Source organism: Rhododendron vialii, chromosome 12a (assembly GCF_030253575.1).
Source record: "Rhododendron vialii isolate Sample 1 chromosome 12a, ASM3025357v1".
NCBI lineage: Eukaryota > Viridiplantae > Streptophyta > Magnoliopsida > Ericales > Ericaceae > Rhododendron > Rhododendron vialii.
In genome coordinates, this window is record NC_080568.1 from 31,147,343 (window position 1) to 31,165,348 (window position 18,006).

Sequence of the window (18,006 nt, forward strand, 5' to 3'; positions counted from 1 at the left end):
TCAAAATCGTCTATCTTTTACATAATATTAATTAGGTCATTCGTATCAAGAATGAAGTTGAGGGCTTATAGCTAGACACTTAATTGGATGGAAAATATCATTCTATTATTCAATTTGCGTGCCGATGATGGAGTTTCCTAAACTTGATTGAGACAAAAAAATTACGTAGGTGACTTAATCAACAAACATAAAAAATTCAACGGATTTGATCTTCATTATTGTGTCACAGTCGCATAACTACATTACATTCAACTACAATAGAGGACTAGGTTTCATACCAAATATAAATTGACTGTACAATCTAAATGTCGTTAGTGAGTGTATTTTTAAAATGATCGATCAGGACTGTTAGGATGTTAAGTTATACAATATTTAATTTGTGATATTTTAGACATGTATTTTGTTTGGGTATAATAATTATTGATTGTGCAACGATATATTTTGGTCTTGTATCTAGTATTTTTTGATCGATTTCTTTTGGTACGACACATTGTGGTAAGAAAGTGTCAATTTTTTGTGTTATCATAACAATTGTGGTTATGTTATATAATTTGTAGTATTTTACACATGAGGGAGAGGGAGAGAAAGTCAATGAAGAGAGAACAACCTGTTACCTGCTAAGCCATTTTTTTATTTTATTAATTGGTTTAATAAATGGGTGGTCCGGATTATTTACTTTGAAATCCAAGGGTTTAAAATCATGATGCGTACGGTACACCCCTTAATAAGGGGTGTGTACCATAGGACTACCCATGATTCAAATTATGCTATCGATTTCCTCATTGTCACGTTACCTAATTTAGTTCAGGTCGATCTTCTTTTTGGTTGCTTGGATTCTTTTTTGGCAACTCCATAGTTTTGTTTGCACTTTACATGTGTCATTTTTACCTAAAAAATAAATTACTTCCCGAGATAATTTTTTAGTACTCATCTGCAAAAATATTTGAAACTTCATGATCAAAAGCACATTTTTTTTAAGGTCAACATGACACAACAAGCAAATAAAATGGGAGGGGGAGTATCATTTTTTGTTTCTTTAGATGTACCTATATTGATTAGTTGCTAGATTTTTGGCTGTGGTCGGTTCTCTCAGAACAGAGCTCGATTGTAAGAAGATTTTGACTGTCTAGTTTGTTAGATTTATCCCACATCGCTGATTTATGCCACCCAAGCTTGGTTAATATATTCTGGAGGTTACTCCACCTATTGCCAATTGGTTTTAGGTTGGAACCCTCCAATAAATCTAACATGGTATCAGAGCTAGGTCTTGGGTGGCCTCACCTCGTGTGGTCAAGTCTCCGTCGCCCGAGTCAATCGCCTCATCTCATCAATTCATACCTCCACGTGCATCCAGGCTGCACGTGTGAGAGGTCGCCCGAGTCAAAATCTCTTGGTTTCCTTAATTCGTACCTCCACATGTATCTAGGCTGCACATGAGGGGGAGTGTTAGATTTGTCCAACATCGCTTATTTAAGCCACCCAAGCTTGGTTAATATATTTTAGAGATTACTCCATCTATTGCAAATTGGTTTTAGGTTGGAACTCTCCAAAAAATCTAACATGGTTAAAAACTGTCTCATTCGTTCAAAAATGTTAGCCATCAAGTTTTCTAAACTTTTTCAAGCAATCATGTCATACATATCTATTTGTATTCTTAAGTTAAATAAGTGATAATCTTGGTAACTTTATATACGGGAAAAGTGCTAATATCTCATCCCAAAGCTCAATTGTGATGAGCACGTCAATTAGAATGTGCACTCTAGTGCACTTCAAATGAAGAACAATGCTGTTTTAATAGTAATTCCTTCTGTAGCTCACAGATGTCCATCCATCATCAATGCCATTTCCTTCCTACGATAAGGTTCGAAGCTATCATGGACTCTACTTAAGGAATATTCGGAGGTTGGAGAAGGAAGTGGATATGCTGCAACTTTAGTTGCATCAAATTCAAGTCTTGGGTAAAACAGCTACGGGTGGGGGTATGGGCAAGTAGATATGATGCAACTTAAGTTGGGATCTACTTCAAGTCTTGGGTAATGCAGTTGTTTATGTGTGTGTGGTTGGGTGAGGGGTGTATGTGTGGGTTGGGGTGCACTAGTGCAGGGTAAAGTGTTTCGGTGTGTGACAATAAAGGAGTGAGTGAGGGTTGTATGCCATCTTCCTGGTGAGTGAGTTTTGTTTGTGGGTTGAGGGGGCGATGTGGGTGGGTGGGATTGTGTATGAGGGCGAAAGTCTTATGAAGGGTAGTGAGCTTTGTGCGACGGGTGCTGGTGAGTTGACTGTGGGGGTGAGCGAGAAAGGAGCAAATCCTTTTGCTGGTGTTTGTCTATGGGATTTGTGGGGCAGGGTGTTTGCCAGAATGGAAGGTGTAGGGCAGACTATGGTAAGGGGTTTGAGTGTGGGAAGGCTGTAAGTGTTTTTTTTCCAGGTGTGAATGAGTGGGCATTTTAATGCCATTGTAGATTGTCTGGTTGCTGCTATTGATGAGTGAAGATAATCATGCTATTAGACACTGCTATGGTTCTGTTACTGGTATGGATGGCTGTTGCTCTTGTGCTGAGAAATGTTACTGATTGTGTTGATTTGGTGATGTAAAGGTCTATTGCAGCAGAGGAATGTTGCTAAAGTATATTTCTTAATTCTTTGCGGCCCAGAGCAATTCTTCGCGGCCAGGAGCAATTCTTCGTGGCTAGGAGTAATTCTTGACAGCCAAGAGCAAAACTTTGCGGCTAGGAGCAATTCTTTGCGGCCAAGAGTAATTCTTCATAGCCAGGAGCAAAACTTTGCAGCCAGGAGCAATTCTTCGTGAGTTGCTGCCTGAGGCATGATTGTATTATGAGCAAGAGAGATGATTCTTTGATCAATTTGATCATAGGGAGAGATTTGATTCCATCAGAGAATTTCATGGGCGCTCAAGGGAGAGAATGCTGGAGGCTTGGAGCCAATTTTTCCGCGGAAGAGGAAATCATTTCCTGCGAATTTGGGAGCTGATGACAAAGAGGTGGGGATCTCCGAAACCATCTTAAGAAACCATCACGAGTGACACGCTTCTCGAAAAGGAACAATACTTATTTTCTGGCTGACAGAATCCAACAAAGGCCTCGAAAACTAGGGAATCTGTGGCTGTTTGGGAGATTGAACTCTGAAGTGCATAGTGACAGAGTTGGATAATTTAGCAAGTATGGGAATTTGTTACGTCCAAACTGGACCAGACAGCAATATGTGGAAAAAAGGCAGCCTAGACAGATCAGTTTTTTTCATCTGAAGTCTCTGGGAAACTAGTTTCCAAGGAAGAAGAGATCTACCACGGAGAAGTGTAATGTGTTTTCTGGGCCGGAAACTCTTGATGAAATCAGAGAAGGGAAGAGAAAAGCCAAACGACATCAGAAGAGTTTCAGGGTCCTAAACCCCTGAGTGAAATCCTCAAGGAAAGAAAGAAGCTGGGCTCTGAAATTGATGCGAGTAATTGCAGCAGCTAATTAAGCTACTTGAGCATTAGGAATCCAAGCCGAATCATGGTCATCAAGTCAAAAGTGAGAATAGCCTTACAAAGTTAACGCCGAAAAACAAGTATTTACTGCTTGCAGAAGAAGCTCACCAGTTTTCTGAATTTTTTGAGACTTCATTGGAGCTTCAAGAAATTACTAATGAGTTAGCCTTCCACTAGCTCGAGATATTTGTTAATTGTTGTTTCCTGATGTATAGCTGATTCGTTAGGGACTTCAATGCATTTTCTCTGTTGTGATCATGTTCTTGAGACAATCTTGCTGTATGCATTTAGTCATTGATACTTGTGCTATGGTTGGAAAATTTGCTTTACATATCCATGCATGTTACACGAAGTGAACTAAGCATGCTATGCTGACACAGCGGTCACAACCAGTTAGGATATTAATCGCAAGATGGGTGGGGCCGATACAACCCACCATTTTTATGTGTTGGGTGAGGGATAAGGCTTGTCGCCTAACTGGTTGCGAGCACCACATGCACATTTCACCGAATCAATCGTTGATGTCCTCCAAGCCCAAGGGTCCACATTTTCTTCCTTGGTGATCTCTAGTATTCTTCTGTGTCTTTTATTTCCTCTGTTCCCGTTTCTTCTGGTCCTGTTAACCTTCTCCAAGTCTATGAATGCCTCTTTTTTCCTTTACTCCTTCATTGGTGGTGTCCCTTAAACCCTCCTTTGCTGTGTTCCTTCAGATGATTAGCCTTTTTGAAATACTACTGGCTCTAGTCATCGAGTTTAAAATTGACGTGGTTTTCTCTAGAGCTGAGGCGAATTATCGAACACGTTCCCTCCAAAATCAAGATTTGACCAAAGCAGATTCATATGAAAAAGACCAACTAATTCATTACTATTAAAAAGCAATGTTGATTGGTATTTTTATCCTTGTCATTTCAGGCTTTTTGCTTAGAAAAGAGGGCTGGACCAACATCTGTACCAAATTATTTCATTCCTTTTTCTCTTCCAGGATACTTTGAAGGTTTAAGCCAAAGTACTAATTGTTATAAATGTGACAGGAATTTACATGTATCTTGTCCTTGGGATACCCCTTTTCTTTTAAGTCTTTTTTTAGAGAAAGTGGCACGAAAGTTATTGACAACAAGGAAATTATAACACACAACAATGCAAAACAAAACAAATCTGTCGCAGACCAGGTACACAAAGAGTCATCTCTGTCAAAGTAATCGGCGATATGAAAATATAGCTCAATGGCTATGTCATTATTTACGCTTTTTTTTTTTTTTTTAATACCTTGAGAGACATTTGGTTGGACTCTTCGCAAGTGGGCGGTAAAATTGAGCCCCAAAGTAGAGATAGGAATTACAAAATAATAATTTTACAACCACACACAAACACTTACACACACTCACAAAGAGAGTGGGGCCCACACACACGGCACACATCAAGTGTGTGGGGCCCACCCCCTTTGTGGATGTGTGTGTGTGGTTGTAGCATTGTTGATTACAAAAAAGGAAGTGAGTTGATAGGAGATCAACTACAACCAAAACCAAAGAAAAATGTTCAAAATGTCATCTGAAACATGGAACCATTAATACAAAGAACAAAACAAGAAGCCAAAACCAATTGATGTCTTTGAGAGCACCAACATCATCAAAAGTAGCAGCACTATGAATTGACACACCAACATCAAATTTACTTGAAGCAGCAGCAACATCAGCAACTGGAACTAGGATTCCTCATAGAAATTGCTGGGAATTGACACACCGACAGCTCATGGAAATGGAACGGCAAATTTACTTGGAGCAGCAGCAGCAGCATTTGGAACGAGGATTTATCATAGAAATTGCAGTAGCAGCAGATGGAATTGGAACGTCATCAGCTAGTGGATTTTGAGCAGCAGCAACAGTTGGGTTTCACTTCCAATGATTTGAACGTAGTAGCTTGCAAGGACTTGATCTTCCCCCAATAGAGCACGAACTGAATACAGGCCAGTCAAAAGTGGTATCAAAGAAGAAATCTCCCCATTCTACCACTTGAGATAACAGAAGATGGGCCTAAAATAACTTGATCAAGCAAATCACCACCAGCAACTGAGCATAATGGAAGACTGAGAATAAAAGATGGAAGACTGAGAATAAAAGAAGCTTACTAGGAGAAATCTGGAACAGAGATATTGCTTAGAAATGATTTAACCTGCACATCATTGATTTCATCTTCAGAATACGGCTTCAAAAGAGAATGATACTAAGAACCCCAACTGACACAACCAAAATGCCATCATACAAGTTACAGCCCCTGCCTCAGAAACACAGAGTAGATAGCTTGGAATTTCAATAGCACATGTTTAAACACGATCAAGCAAGAAAGCAAAGGATAAAAGGGGTGCCTTCCAGTTACTCAACCTGGATTGAACTCGATCCAAGACACGTGAAGAAATAAACTCCCCTTGCTTCTAGCGAGATCCAAATTGGACCCCAAGTAAATGCCAGGATTCGCCACAAGACAAACTCCAAAGATCGTCAAGCAACCTAATATCGGACTCACAAAAAATTCAAATTTTGAAAAGTTAAACGCGTTGTCCCGGTTGTTGACATTATGAATCAAGGACCCATATTAAAGACAATGTATTACAGTACTCTAGCAATGCAATGAAAGTCAGCCACCTTCCCGGTCTATATCATCTTTACCATGCATCTTTTGCTTCTATTGCCTGTAATCACATTCACAAGATAAACGCATATACGAGCAAGAGCTCATACAGTAATACACATAAAGTAGTTGACAATTTGCCTCAATGAGAACATGAAATGGAGCAAGAAATTTCTTGTTGTCGCAGATTAATTAATAGGTGTAAAAAGATCATCAACAGATTAAGGTAAAATTCAAGAGACCATGAAATCTCTCATATAAACACAATTGTTTCGACCATGAAATCTCACTTGATCATCAGCAGTTCCGTTTTGTGTTTGTTGTTTCCATGTGCGATATTATTGCCAAGAACAATGAAAGCTATACAAAATCGAAACTACCTTACTGGTTACCCGCTTCAATGGAGTCATTGGAGTGACAAACCATAAGCTCCTTTCTGCTGAACAACCTCTCTCTCTCTCTCTCTCTCTCTCTCTCTCCCCGTCGACGATGTCCATTCGTCGGAGTGAAATTACGAGTAAATATTTGATAAAAAGAGTTTGATACAGCGTGACCAAATCTATTTTCATAAAAATAATTTCACTCAAATCATCTCCGATTATGAATTAATCAGAATGAGATTAATATGATCTTTGAAGAAAATTATCTTCTCGACAAGCTCTACAAAATAAACAGATTCGATCATAGAAACAAACCGCAATGCTCTCACAATTAAACGAATTCGCTTTGCAGTTCCTATAAACACGGGCGACGTCGTTTTCTTCTGAATTTTCTCTCTATTTCCATCAAAATGGGTTTGTTACTGTGTGGTCATATCTATTTTCGCAAAAAGAAATTCACGCTCATCGCCTTCGATTATCTATCAATGACTGTTTGACTCAAATAATCTTTATTGAGATTTATCTTCTTGACAAGCACTGCAACATGAATGGTTTTGATTACAGAGATAAACTGGAATGAGCTTACAATTCGACAAATTCACGTTTTAAAAGACTTCTCAGATTCAAGATGCGAAGTATTAATGATACGGACGACGTCGTTTCTTGGATACCTCCCGTGTTCAATATGCGAGCTTTGAATGAAAGCCGGCCGACGCCTTTTATAAAAGCTCGCAACTGTCATATGCGAGTTTCTTTTGAGTACGCTGCACCTAACCCGAACACAGTAACACCAGTCGTCCCCATTTCCGGTCCCCCCAAGATCTCTCTCTCTCTCTGTATACATATTGTATTTTACTGAATCTTCGTTCGCAAACAGGTGTCGATCTTTTGCAAACTGATTCTGGCCTCATTCTCGGGTATGCAAAAGCTCAAATTTATCTAAATGGTATACGATTCAAATTATGCTATCGATTTCCTCAATTGTCATGTTACCTAATTTAGTTCAGGTCGATCTTCTTTCTCGTTGCTTGGATTCTTTTTTGGCTCTTGTTGTCATCGCCTGTCTTTATCACCAAAACTACTAGTTTTGTTTGCTCTCTACATAAAATCGTGTCATTTTAACCCCCAAAATAAATAACTTCCGGAAATAATTTTTTCGCATATTTTTGCATTGTTATGCTTGAACATTCAACAAATCGGAAGCACCTTAGTTTTTAGGTCAAAATGACGTAGCTTTACATAACAAGCAAATAAAATGGGATGGGGAGTATCATTTTTCCTTTCATTAGAGATGTACCTCTATGGAATATCTTGAGTGTTTGGATAAGTTTCCGTATAGGTGAATTTGGAAGTGTTATTGCCCTATAATGATTAGCAGCTGAATCTTTGGTTGTGGTCGGTTCTCTCTGAATGGAGCTCGATTGTGATTTCAAAAGGTTTTACACCACAAGCTGTTATTGTGCCATGTCATTTGTGATGGTTTTAACTCTCTGGTTTTGCAAAAGTAGATTTCGAGTTTAGTTCTTTAGTTTCTCTATGTGATGTAGGTTTCTTGTGACACATTGTTTTGAGTTTACTTCTGTAGCGTTTCTATCATAACACATAAGTATATCTATTAATTGGAACACTATAATATGATATACCATGGCCGATCAAAAAAAAGAAAAAAAATGATATACCATGAGGCTGTGTCGTCTGCCGAACACAAACGGAAGATTTCTTACTTCTTACCCATTGAGAAAATTATATGTCGATAAAATGCACTCTAGCTGTTTTCAACTAGAATAACATAGGTCAATGCAAGTCTGTATCCATATGCGATAAGTATGGTGAAATTTATTTATGTAATCAGTATGCATGTGTACTACACTTGGTGAATTCAAGAGCTTGTATATTGGTGAGGGGGTTGCATGTTTTAGTGAATCTTCGCCTTTGCAGATCGCGAGGCTCAACCCAAGAGACTGCTGGTACTGGCTGGCTTGGAGCTATATTACTAATCCTTCTTGTGCTTTTCAATACCCTGTAAGATGTTATTACCTTTGGATTGCTTTGTTCTGTATATATCTTCTTTTTGTTCTTCAGGATTAAATATGAGTCCCATCTCTTTGTCTTTGATTTGCAACATTCAACATTGTGTGTGAGTTTTAATTGGCTATGAGAAGTGGTTCAGGTAGCTCAGATGGTTAGAGCAGAGGACTGAATTATTCCACTTCCAAGTGGGAAAAGGGTCCAAGAACACAGAGCCCGGAGTGAGCCCCATTTATCTACAAACTAGTATCAAGACAAAGGAAAACTCTCTGAAAGCCGTAAAATACAGTTAAACTATCAGTTTCCCTATCAAATAGTGGATAGAAATAGGATCCTTCAAAAGATCTCTTATTGCTCTCCCTCAACAGGCTTGACCTGAGGCACTGAGGCTTAAATGAGACCAACCTTAGGAGTTAGGACACTGGGACAGCCCCTTAATACTTGATGCAAAAAGTTCCCACATTGACTTGGCCTAACCCACAGCCGCTCTACTTCAAAGATTCAGATATCAGCACATCCTATTCCAAACTTGCTGTCAAAGTGAGCTATGCAAAAGAAGACAATTTACACAAAGGCAACACCAATTCATCATGAAACCAAACCAAAGTAAACTAAGCCTTCCAACAGGACACGTGTTGTCAAGATGGCCTAAAAATATGTGGTTCACGCCAAGAAAATGCCTCCTTGAAAGGAGCCTTCGAACTCAAATTTCGTTTCAATCCCAACTGTGCCCATCCGATCAAGACTTGTTTGATAAGAAGCCACCTAAAACTAAGTCACCCGTAGAAGGTCTCCGGTGAAATCTGCATTCCTTCCTGATTGATGAGCACTTAAAATGCCCGCAAAAGCCTCCTTGGATGTCAATTCCGAATCCAGCAAATGTCAACTGAATACACAGGTGTCAAAATCAGCAATGATACTATGGCATTTCTTTCTTTCGCTCTCGTTTATTTACTCTCTTATTGTTTGGTTTTTGGGAGTTTTATTTGTCATCTACTATTTGTTTTGTACTTCAGTAGACATAAATTACTTGTCGAAGTAATGAGACAGTTACACCAAGGGAACATCAAGCATAGCTAGAATTCTGTGATTTACATTAACAGCATATACGAGTCCACCATTTTAATGTCTCTAGTCACTCATCTATGGTCGATGAGCTTCATCTGTACTTATTCTTGCTCCTTTTTTGTCTTCTTTCCCATTCAGCCTTTAGATGTGCATACTGAGGTGTCTTCTGAATCTGCTCCTCCCCTATATCAGTCCGCTGCACCCATGAGCAAGTTAAAGACCCCTGCTTTTTTATTCTGATGGCTTTTGCAACAAAGGTGACAGATGCCCTTTTGTACATGGACCACAAGAAGATGGTACACCTGCTTGGAAATCCTCAAAGACAGCTTATGCAGTCACTGGTGCACCTCCCCTGGAAAATAAGACATCCGCGGTAAGTGATGCCAGATCTGCACCGGTAGAAATACTTCCTAATCCATCTGAAGCTGCTTCCATGAGAGCAGCAGAACTACAGATTAAGCCAAAACCATATGTCCACTTATCAGCTCATACTAACATCTAGAATCAAAGTACTTCCCTTGTTTTGTCCGCATTTAAGTGTGAAGAAGCTCCAGTAGTTAGGTCAGAAATGCTGCTTCTAGGTACAGATTTAGTACGGAGCAGATCTCTTGTATGCACTGATCAGAGCTCGGAAGAGGATGCAGTTGATGGTTTTTTAGAGAGGGAGGACTGTTTGGAATCGTCTCCTGGTTTAGCGGTTTTGACGTTCTTGTGGATGATGATAGATTACAGAACTATGGCTATGAAGAGGATCCAGAATACTTGCTTTCCGTTGATGGAGATAGAAGGGGACTAAATGGTTATTTCTCGGGGTATGATTATGAAGACTTGGAGATGGGATTGCACGTGTTTACGGATTGAACGAGATTCAAGCCGGGGAAATGGTGGAATTTGCCAGCGGTGTGAAAGGAATAGCCTTGAACCTGGAGAATGAGAATGTCGGGATTGTTGTCTTTGGTAGTGATACTGCTATTAAAGAAGGAGATCTTGTCAAGCGCACTGGATCTATTGTGGATGTTCCCGCGGGAAAGGCTATGCTAGGCCGTGTGGTCGACGGGTTGGGAGTACCTATTGATGGAAGAGGGTCTCTAGGCGAGGATGATCCTACATATCTTGAGGCACGATTGTATTATAAGCCATCCAGATATGATTCTTCTTATCAATGAGAGATATGATTCAATCAGAGAATTTCACAAGCGCTCAAGGGAGAGAATGTTGGAGCCAATTTTCCCGCGGAAGAGGAAATCATTTCCTGCAAATTTGGGAGCTGATGACCAAAGAGGTGGGGACCTCCGAAACCATCTTAAGAAACGTCGAGGGTTATTGATGGTCGACGAGTGACACGTTTCTTGAAAAGGAACAATACTTCTTTTCTGGCTGAAAGAATCCGAGAAAGGTCTCGAAAACTTGGGAATCCGCGACTGTTTGGGAGATTGAACTCTGAAGTGCACACTGATAGAGTTGATCATTTAGCAAGTATGGGAATTGTTAGGTCCAAACAGTCCCAGACAGCAATATGTGGAAAAAAGGCAGCCTAGACAGATCTTCTTTCATCTGCAGTCTCTGGAAAACCAGTTTCAAGGAAGAAGAGATCTACTGAGGGGAAGTCTAATGTGTTTTCTAGACCAAAAACTCTTGATGAAATCAAAGAAGAGAAGAGAAATGCCAAAGAGAATGGGAATTCTTCCGGCAGTCCTGGGAATTCAAGCAGAACTGCATCAGAAGAGTTGCAGCAGCTAAGCTACTTGAGCATTAGGAATTCATCATGGTCATCAAGTCGAAAGTGAGAACTGCTTTACAAAGTCAACACCGATAAACAAGTATTTGCTGCTTCCAGAAGCAGCTCACCAGTTTTCTGAAATTTTTGAATTTTTTGAGATTACGTTGTAGCTTCAAGAAATTACTGAGTTAGCGTTACCAGTACGAGATATTTGTTGTTTCCTGATGTATAGATAGATTTTTTAGGGACTTCAATGCCTTTTCTCTGTATGGATTTGGTCATTGATACTTGTGTTATGGTTGGAAAGTTCGCTTTAGAAATCCATCCATGTTATACGAACTCAGCGTGCTATGTTGACAGAGCGGTCACGACCTTTTCGAAAATAATCACAAGATGGGTGGGGCCGATATGACCCAACTTGTTTGATTTTGAAGTGGCTAATACAGAGTAATTTGATTTTGGAGCTCAAGATCAGCTGCACTAAAAAGTGAAAAAAGAGAGAAAAGAGCTGGGTCAGATACTAAGACAAGAAGTAATGAATGCGTAGCATCTTAGTTGCTCAATTGGTTAAAATGTTAGCTAAGATCTTTAACTCCAAAACGCAAAAAAGGCTAGCCATAATAAATAATTGGATGAGATAGAACTGCAATGAGAGTTTTTTCTTTTTTCACGAACAAGATCATTCCTTTAGAATAAACATTACAAGCATAGTAAAGCCGCTCTAGCAAATCATGAGCAGGCTTAACATCCAGTCTCGGTACCTTAATAACTTTTAAAAAATTAAAATAAGAACATAGATAACAGAAGAAAAAAAAATGCATGTCTAAGAGAAGAACTAGCTTTATTAGGCCCTTGAACAAAAACCAGGCAATCTGTGTGAATGCTCACTGCTTCAATCCCATTGTTGATGGCCCATTCCAGCACTTGCAACCCTGCCGTGATTTTCACCAAAGACGCTGAAGATGCTCGAATAACTTCAACTTGTTGCATCAGATTAGTTCCCCCTTCTCGCTTTCTTGCTCAAGCAGCAGCACCACTCATCAAGTCGGACTTCCATGCCCCATCTGTCACAAAAATACAAGGACTCAGCCATTCCTCTTCTACAGTTTACTTCAAAAACGAAGCAATCATAGTACCAGCTCCCCCGAACGTGCAAACAGACTCTGACCTGTCCACATTCAACATCTTCGGCTTGAGCTTGAGAACTTCGCAACTGCAAAACGAGCTAAAGAATCATCTACTTTACAGCAGTCCCCACTAAATAGCACACCTTTATGCGTACACCAAATAATCCACATTAAAAGCACCGAGTTCCAGATTACTTCTTTGCTCGGCGCTTCCTTAATCCAACCTGCAAGCCACCGACCACTGGAATCGGATCCCCCGCATCAAAATTAAAGCCCAGAGGTGAAGCTCTCCATAATCTTTTGGAGAAAGAACATTGGAAGAACATACGTTCTCCACTTCGAAGAAATATACGCTCTCCATAATCCACAAAACTATGCTCCATGGCTCTACCACCACATCACGAAACGCACTCACCTGTCTTCCATTCCCCACTCTCCACTTCAAGCCTTTTTGAAGCAACCTCTTACCCCACATAATACTCCACCCTCAAGAGGATGAAGAAGTAGCCGAGGTAGCAAGAAACTCTGAGCAATGACAATATTTACCCAGAAGTACAGAAGAAAGCAACGAGTCCAGAACCTGATGAGTGCCAACCGAACACCAATCGTCGTCTGCATCCCCCCCCCCGAAATGTATGTATATACACATACATACTGTATTTTGCTAAATCTTTATTCACAAATGGGCGTCAATCAAAAAAAAAAAAAATGGGCGTCAATCCTTTGCAAACTAATTATAACCTCATATTTTTCAGGCATGCAAAAGCTCAAGTTTTTGACCAAATTTTATTTCACTGTATCCTCATTCAAATTATGCTTTTGATTTCATCATTTCATGTTTACAAGCAAATCAAATTGGTCGGAGGAAGTGTCATTATCCCTTTCTTTAGATGTACCTCTGTGGAATATCTCTGAGTGTCAATTGGATGAGTTTCCAGTATATTTGAATTTGGAAGTGTTATTGCCCTATATTGATTAGCTGTAAGCCCGATTGTTATTTCAGAAGGTTTTATACCACAAGCTGTTATAGTGCCATGTCATTTAAGAAGGTTTTAACTGGCTGATTAAAAACTGTGTAGTTTGTTCAAAAATACAAAGCACGTATCAAGATTATCTCGTCTTTTTGAAGCATTCCTGACGTACATAAAGTTTTCCACATGAATAACACGAAACAATATTATATTGATTGATTCAATCTTTATTGCTCGAAAGCGTACATTATAATTTTGTAATCTATATAAGCCTTACCCAAACTGTGCCGCAAACATGTGATGTACCACGTTCCTGCTCCCGTTCCTCGTTCCAAGTAACATGGTTTTCAAACACCATTCGAGTGCCCAGTGGGTGGAAATGAAATAGGCTATTTGGTAATGTTACCGCCTTTTACACAACAAAATCCAGAATCCTAAACTTGTCTAAAAACTCACCTCCCGTCTCTCGGAGAAAAACTTCCCTGTCACTACCTGGTCTGGAAGTAGGGCAAGCCAAACGCCTGTGTCCGCTCCTTCCTCCGGCGAAGTATGGCCCGACCAACCGGTCATGGCAGTCTTCACCCAACCTGGGCAGTAGCAATTGATGTATATCTTCTGGCCTTCTGGCCTCTCCGAAAGCACCTTTGCCATTAGTCTTGTGTAAGTATTAACTGCGAGTTTTGACATTGAGTAGTCGGTATATGTTTGAGGCCACCCGCCGGATGTCCAACTGCCATCTTTCACTTGGTCTAAGAATGTAGTCACAGTTTTATCGATCAGTTCCTCTGATAGCGAGTCCACGTCTTCGAGTTGGTGTCTCAAGGATAGATCTCCAATTCTCTGTCATAGCCAAGAAATTTGATAATGTTGGTGTGATGCCCCAGGGCAGTGAGGAAAGGAAAGGAAAAATCAAAGAAACCACTTACATTTCGCCTGCCATTAAGTCTTCCTAACCGTGAGCTAACATTAACGATACGAGCACCTGAAGCAGATGGCCTCATCAATGGGATCATTGCTTTGATGATATTTTTGGTGCCAAAATAATTTGTGACAATAACCTGTTCAGAAAACTCCAGACGGTTGACTGATCCGTAGTTGAAGTTGACACCTGCGTTGTTTACCTGTACAAGTTCATAGGCTGAATATTATCTTATTTGGGTTAAGATCAATGAAAGGAAAAAAAAAAACCCGCAGAAGCCTAATGGCCAGCAAGAGGGTATAAATAAGCTTTACATCGTTATCCACACTATCTTATTCTTACAAAGCCTAAGCATATGGACGGTGAAATGTCTTCGTATAACCTGTCAACTTTGAACCTATCAAACAGGAATCGACATTTTACCAGAATATCGAGGCCACCATAGTTTTGTTGCAGCCACTCGGAAAATGCTTTGATTGACAAAGGGTCCACGATATCCAACTGATGGAAAAACACATTCAAACCTCCTTCTTGTAAGACCTTTGCAGCTTCTTCGCCAACAGCCGCATCTCTTGATGTCAGAATGACTGTCACGCCATGCAACGCAAGTTGGTGTACAATCTCAAATCCAATCCCTCTATTTGCTCCTGTCACCACAGCAATAGTATCTGCAGACCACCACCTAGAAACTCCAGAAGTATCATATATTCAATAGGGAAAAGAATTGACAAAACAAAAAGAACAAGAGCAAATTAAAGAAGCAGCATCTCTAGGAATCTGATGCACAAGCATATGAATAGAAAAAAGAACGATACCTTTCTGTATAATGTATCATATGAAGGGAGAGACGTTTTGCCACGAATAGAGTCAATATAAAGTTCAGTAATTTCAATCGCAAGGAAAGAAAGTCTATTCCAATCCAAAGCTAATTGGCATGCTTCAATTACAATGGAATTCAAAAATGCAGATCCTACATGTAAGTTGATCGAAAATCATTCCAGAAGTGGTGATGTGAGAACCAAGTGGACTGAAATGAGTGTCTACACGTATGCCGCATCTAGACAAATAGGATACTAAAAGCGTAGAATGGTGACGAATGACGCTCAAAGTCATGAGGAAAGGTTATTAGACAGTAAGTCGCCTTCAGAATTTTCCATCCCGCAATAAGCCCTACTGCTGTCAGCATGCATGATGCATGATGTCATACGGTTATTCTGACTTATTGCTTGAGCCATAAATAATTGAAAACAGCATCACATGTCCCTCCAGAAACCTTAGATCAGAAATTTGTATTCTAGTAGAGCTTATTATGTAGCCAGAATATGATTGAGCCCCTGTGTTGGTAAAGGGATGTGTACTGTGTAGGTTTTCGGCTCCATTTCCCTACCAAATGCACACATCTGTGCATGCATATATAGATCCTGTATGTAAGTCGATGGAAAATCATTCGACAAGTAATAATGTGGGAAGAAAGTGGACTGAACTGTGTGTGCACGCATATGCCACACCTAAACAGATGGGAGTCAAGGGATACTCAAGAAGTAGAGTGGTGGTGAATGAAGCTTATGGTCAGAAAAGGTTCTTAGACAGTAAATTGCCTGCAGAAAAGTTTCGAACCCTATACTAAGCCTTAATGATGTGAGCAATGCATTATATTTAGGCTGCACAGCATCACGTGTCCCTCCAGAAACCTGAAGCATTGAATCTATATTCTAATGAGAGCTTTATGTAATCAGAATAGGACTTAGCCACTCAGGTGGTAAAAGGGTGTGTACTGTGTAGGATTTTGGCTCCAATTCCCTACCAAATGCACTATGCCACTATGTTAAGAGCCCATTTGTTTGTCTGGACTAAAGTATCGCATTCAACGAACCACATATCTCACGTTTAATTGGAGCTTATGAGGTTACTGGTTCAATGAAATATCTGTTGGATACGCTATCCCACAAAATGTGGGATATACAATCCCACGTGATATACAAACACGGCCTAACTGGAATGCGCTTTATCTGGGCTGAATTCATAGTGGACACATTGTCATCGCATACACGCGATTGTTATGCTGAACCATACTCTAGACGATATCACCGAGGGTTTCCTTATCTCCCTTATCGATCTCGAAGAGGAGACAGGTGCAAGTACAGCCTGACGCCTCAAGCACTTGGATTTCACAATAGCATAAATTTATCAAATTTGACAAAGATCTAGTATATTCTCAGCCGAAAATGAAGTACTTGTCCAAATCAACAAGGAAAATTTTCAATTCTAGATCTTGTCACAACTTCATAAGATATTAAGAATAACGAATTGGGATTTTGAGTATGTAGCGACCGTTTGTTTGACGATACTAAATAGTGAAGATAAGTTGTTCCGCGTCCATTCTCCTATGTAACATGTACCTTCTCCGTATTTTGAATCTTACTTCGAGCTCCCGATTGAGAGGGACGTGAGATGATGAGGAATATACAATCTCATCGGAAATTCAATTCCAGTATTCCACCCGAATACATTGACAAGGGGTATCAGAAAAGTACAAAAACATATAGGAAAAAAGCCAGGAAATCTCACAATGGATACGAAAGAGAAAAAAAGAAAGGGAAAAAAGTCAATTGATACCGCTGGTGATCGGAATAAGGAATGGTGCGGAGGAGAGAGATCTCTTGGCGCCTTTTCTCTCTCCTCTCCTTGGCTCTCTGTTTCTTGTCCGACATCTTCTTTTCTCTCTCATGACACTCCCTGTCCCTGATCTCTTCTTCTCTATCTTCCTCGCTATCCGAACCTTCATCGTTGTGATCTCTCTCTTTCTCTCTCTTCGGTTCCATTTCCAGGTGCTCATTTGCACTCTCGTTTTTCTCCATTTTTGGTTTTAGTATAAGATTTGGGCTTTTGCTTCCCTTTGATTTGAGAGGAGGAGGAGGAGGAGGAGGAGGAGGAGAGAGAGAGAGAGAGAGAGAGAGAGAGAGAGAGAGAGAGAGAGAGAGAGAGAGAGATAGAGAGAGAGAGTAAACGGTAATAACTGAATCCCGCTCCTCCCGCGCTATTTTTGGAACCAACTAACGAGATAAAACGACGACGCAGTGTTTTATTTTTTATTTTGCTAAAATCTGGATGAGTTTTTCTTTTTTTTTCCTTTGTCGATCGATAGAAGAGGTCATACAACTCAACTAATACAGAGAAATCAGCTAATTAAGGTAAGAAACAAAGAAAGAAAGGGAGAGGTCTGAGTTCGAGTCCAACACGCAGGTGGGAAGATTTGAACCCCTGACCTTTTAATCAGATGCAACTGTCCTAACCAACTGAACTAGACCCATTTGGTTAAGAGTACTGCTATGGGTACCGACGGTACCCATAGGGAAAATGCACCGACGGCCACCGGACGGCCGTCTCCGGTCACCGGACGGCCGATCCGAGCCGTCCAAAAATTTTAAAAAATAAAACCGAGTGGCCTTACGCGAGAATCAATGGCATCCGAGGTGTGTAGGGTACTTGATCCGAGCACCCATTTTTCGTGTATATTTGTATATACGTGTATATACACGAAAAAGGGGTACTCGGATCAAGTACCCTACACACCTCGGATGCCATTGATTCTCGCGTAAGGCCACTCGGTTTTATTTTTTAAAATTTTTGGACGGCTCGGATCGGCCGTCCGGTGACCGGAGACGGCCGTCCGGTGGC

The 18,006-nt window shown here is 40.3% G+C and overlaps 3 protein-coding genes and 1 long non-coding RNA gene across 4 annotated transcripts in view; 2 read left to right on the top strand and 2 right to left on the bottom strand.

The window, feature by feature from the left end:
- LOC131312026 (probable beta-1,4-xylosyltransferase IRX10L) overlaps positions 1-18,006 on the top strand; it is a 70,160-nt gene that overhangs the window by 25,040 nt on the left and 27,114 nt on the right. The window lies entirely within an intron of this gene.
- LOC131309673 (ATP synthase subunit alpha, mitochondrial-like) lies at positions 10,473-11,378 on the top strand. The gene is made up of 3 exons (XM_058336276.1): positions 10,473-10,717; positions 10,776-10,873; positions 11,152-11,378. The coding sequence occupies exons 1-3, from the start codon at positions 10,473-10,475 to the stop codon at positions 11,376-11,378; spliced, it is 570 nt and encodes a 189-aa protein (XP_058192259.1).
- On the bottom strand, positions 11,952-12,768 carry LOC131312033 (uncharacterized). The gene is made up of 2 exons (XR_009195688.1): positions 12,462-12,768; positions 11,952-12,375 (listed from the first exon to the last, which is right to left on the bottom strand). It is a non-coding gene; the product is annotated as an uncharacterized LOC131312033 (long non-coding RNA).
- LOC131312027 (uncharacterized) lies at positions 13,558-17,249 on the bottom strand. The gene is made up of 4 exons (XM_058339728.1): positions 16,945-17,249; positions 14,752-15,010; positions 14,336-14,530; positions 13,558-14,249 (listed from the first exon to the last, which is right to left on the bottom strand). Exons 1-4 carry the CDS (start codon positions 17,184-17,186, stop codon positions 13,854-13,856), a joined length of 1,092 nt encoding a protein of 363 aa, XP_058195711.1. The 5' UTR covers positions 17,187-17,249; the 3' UTR covers positions 13,558-13,853.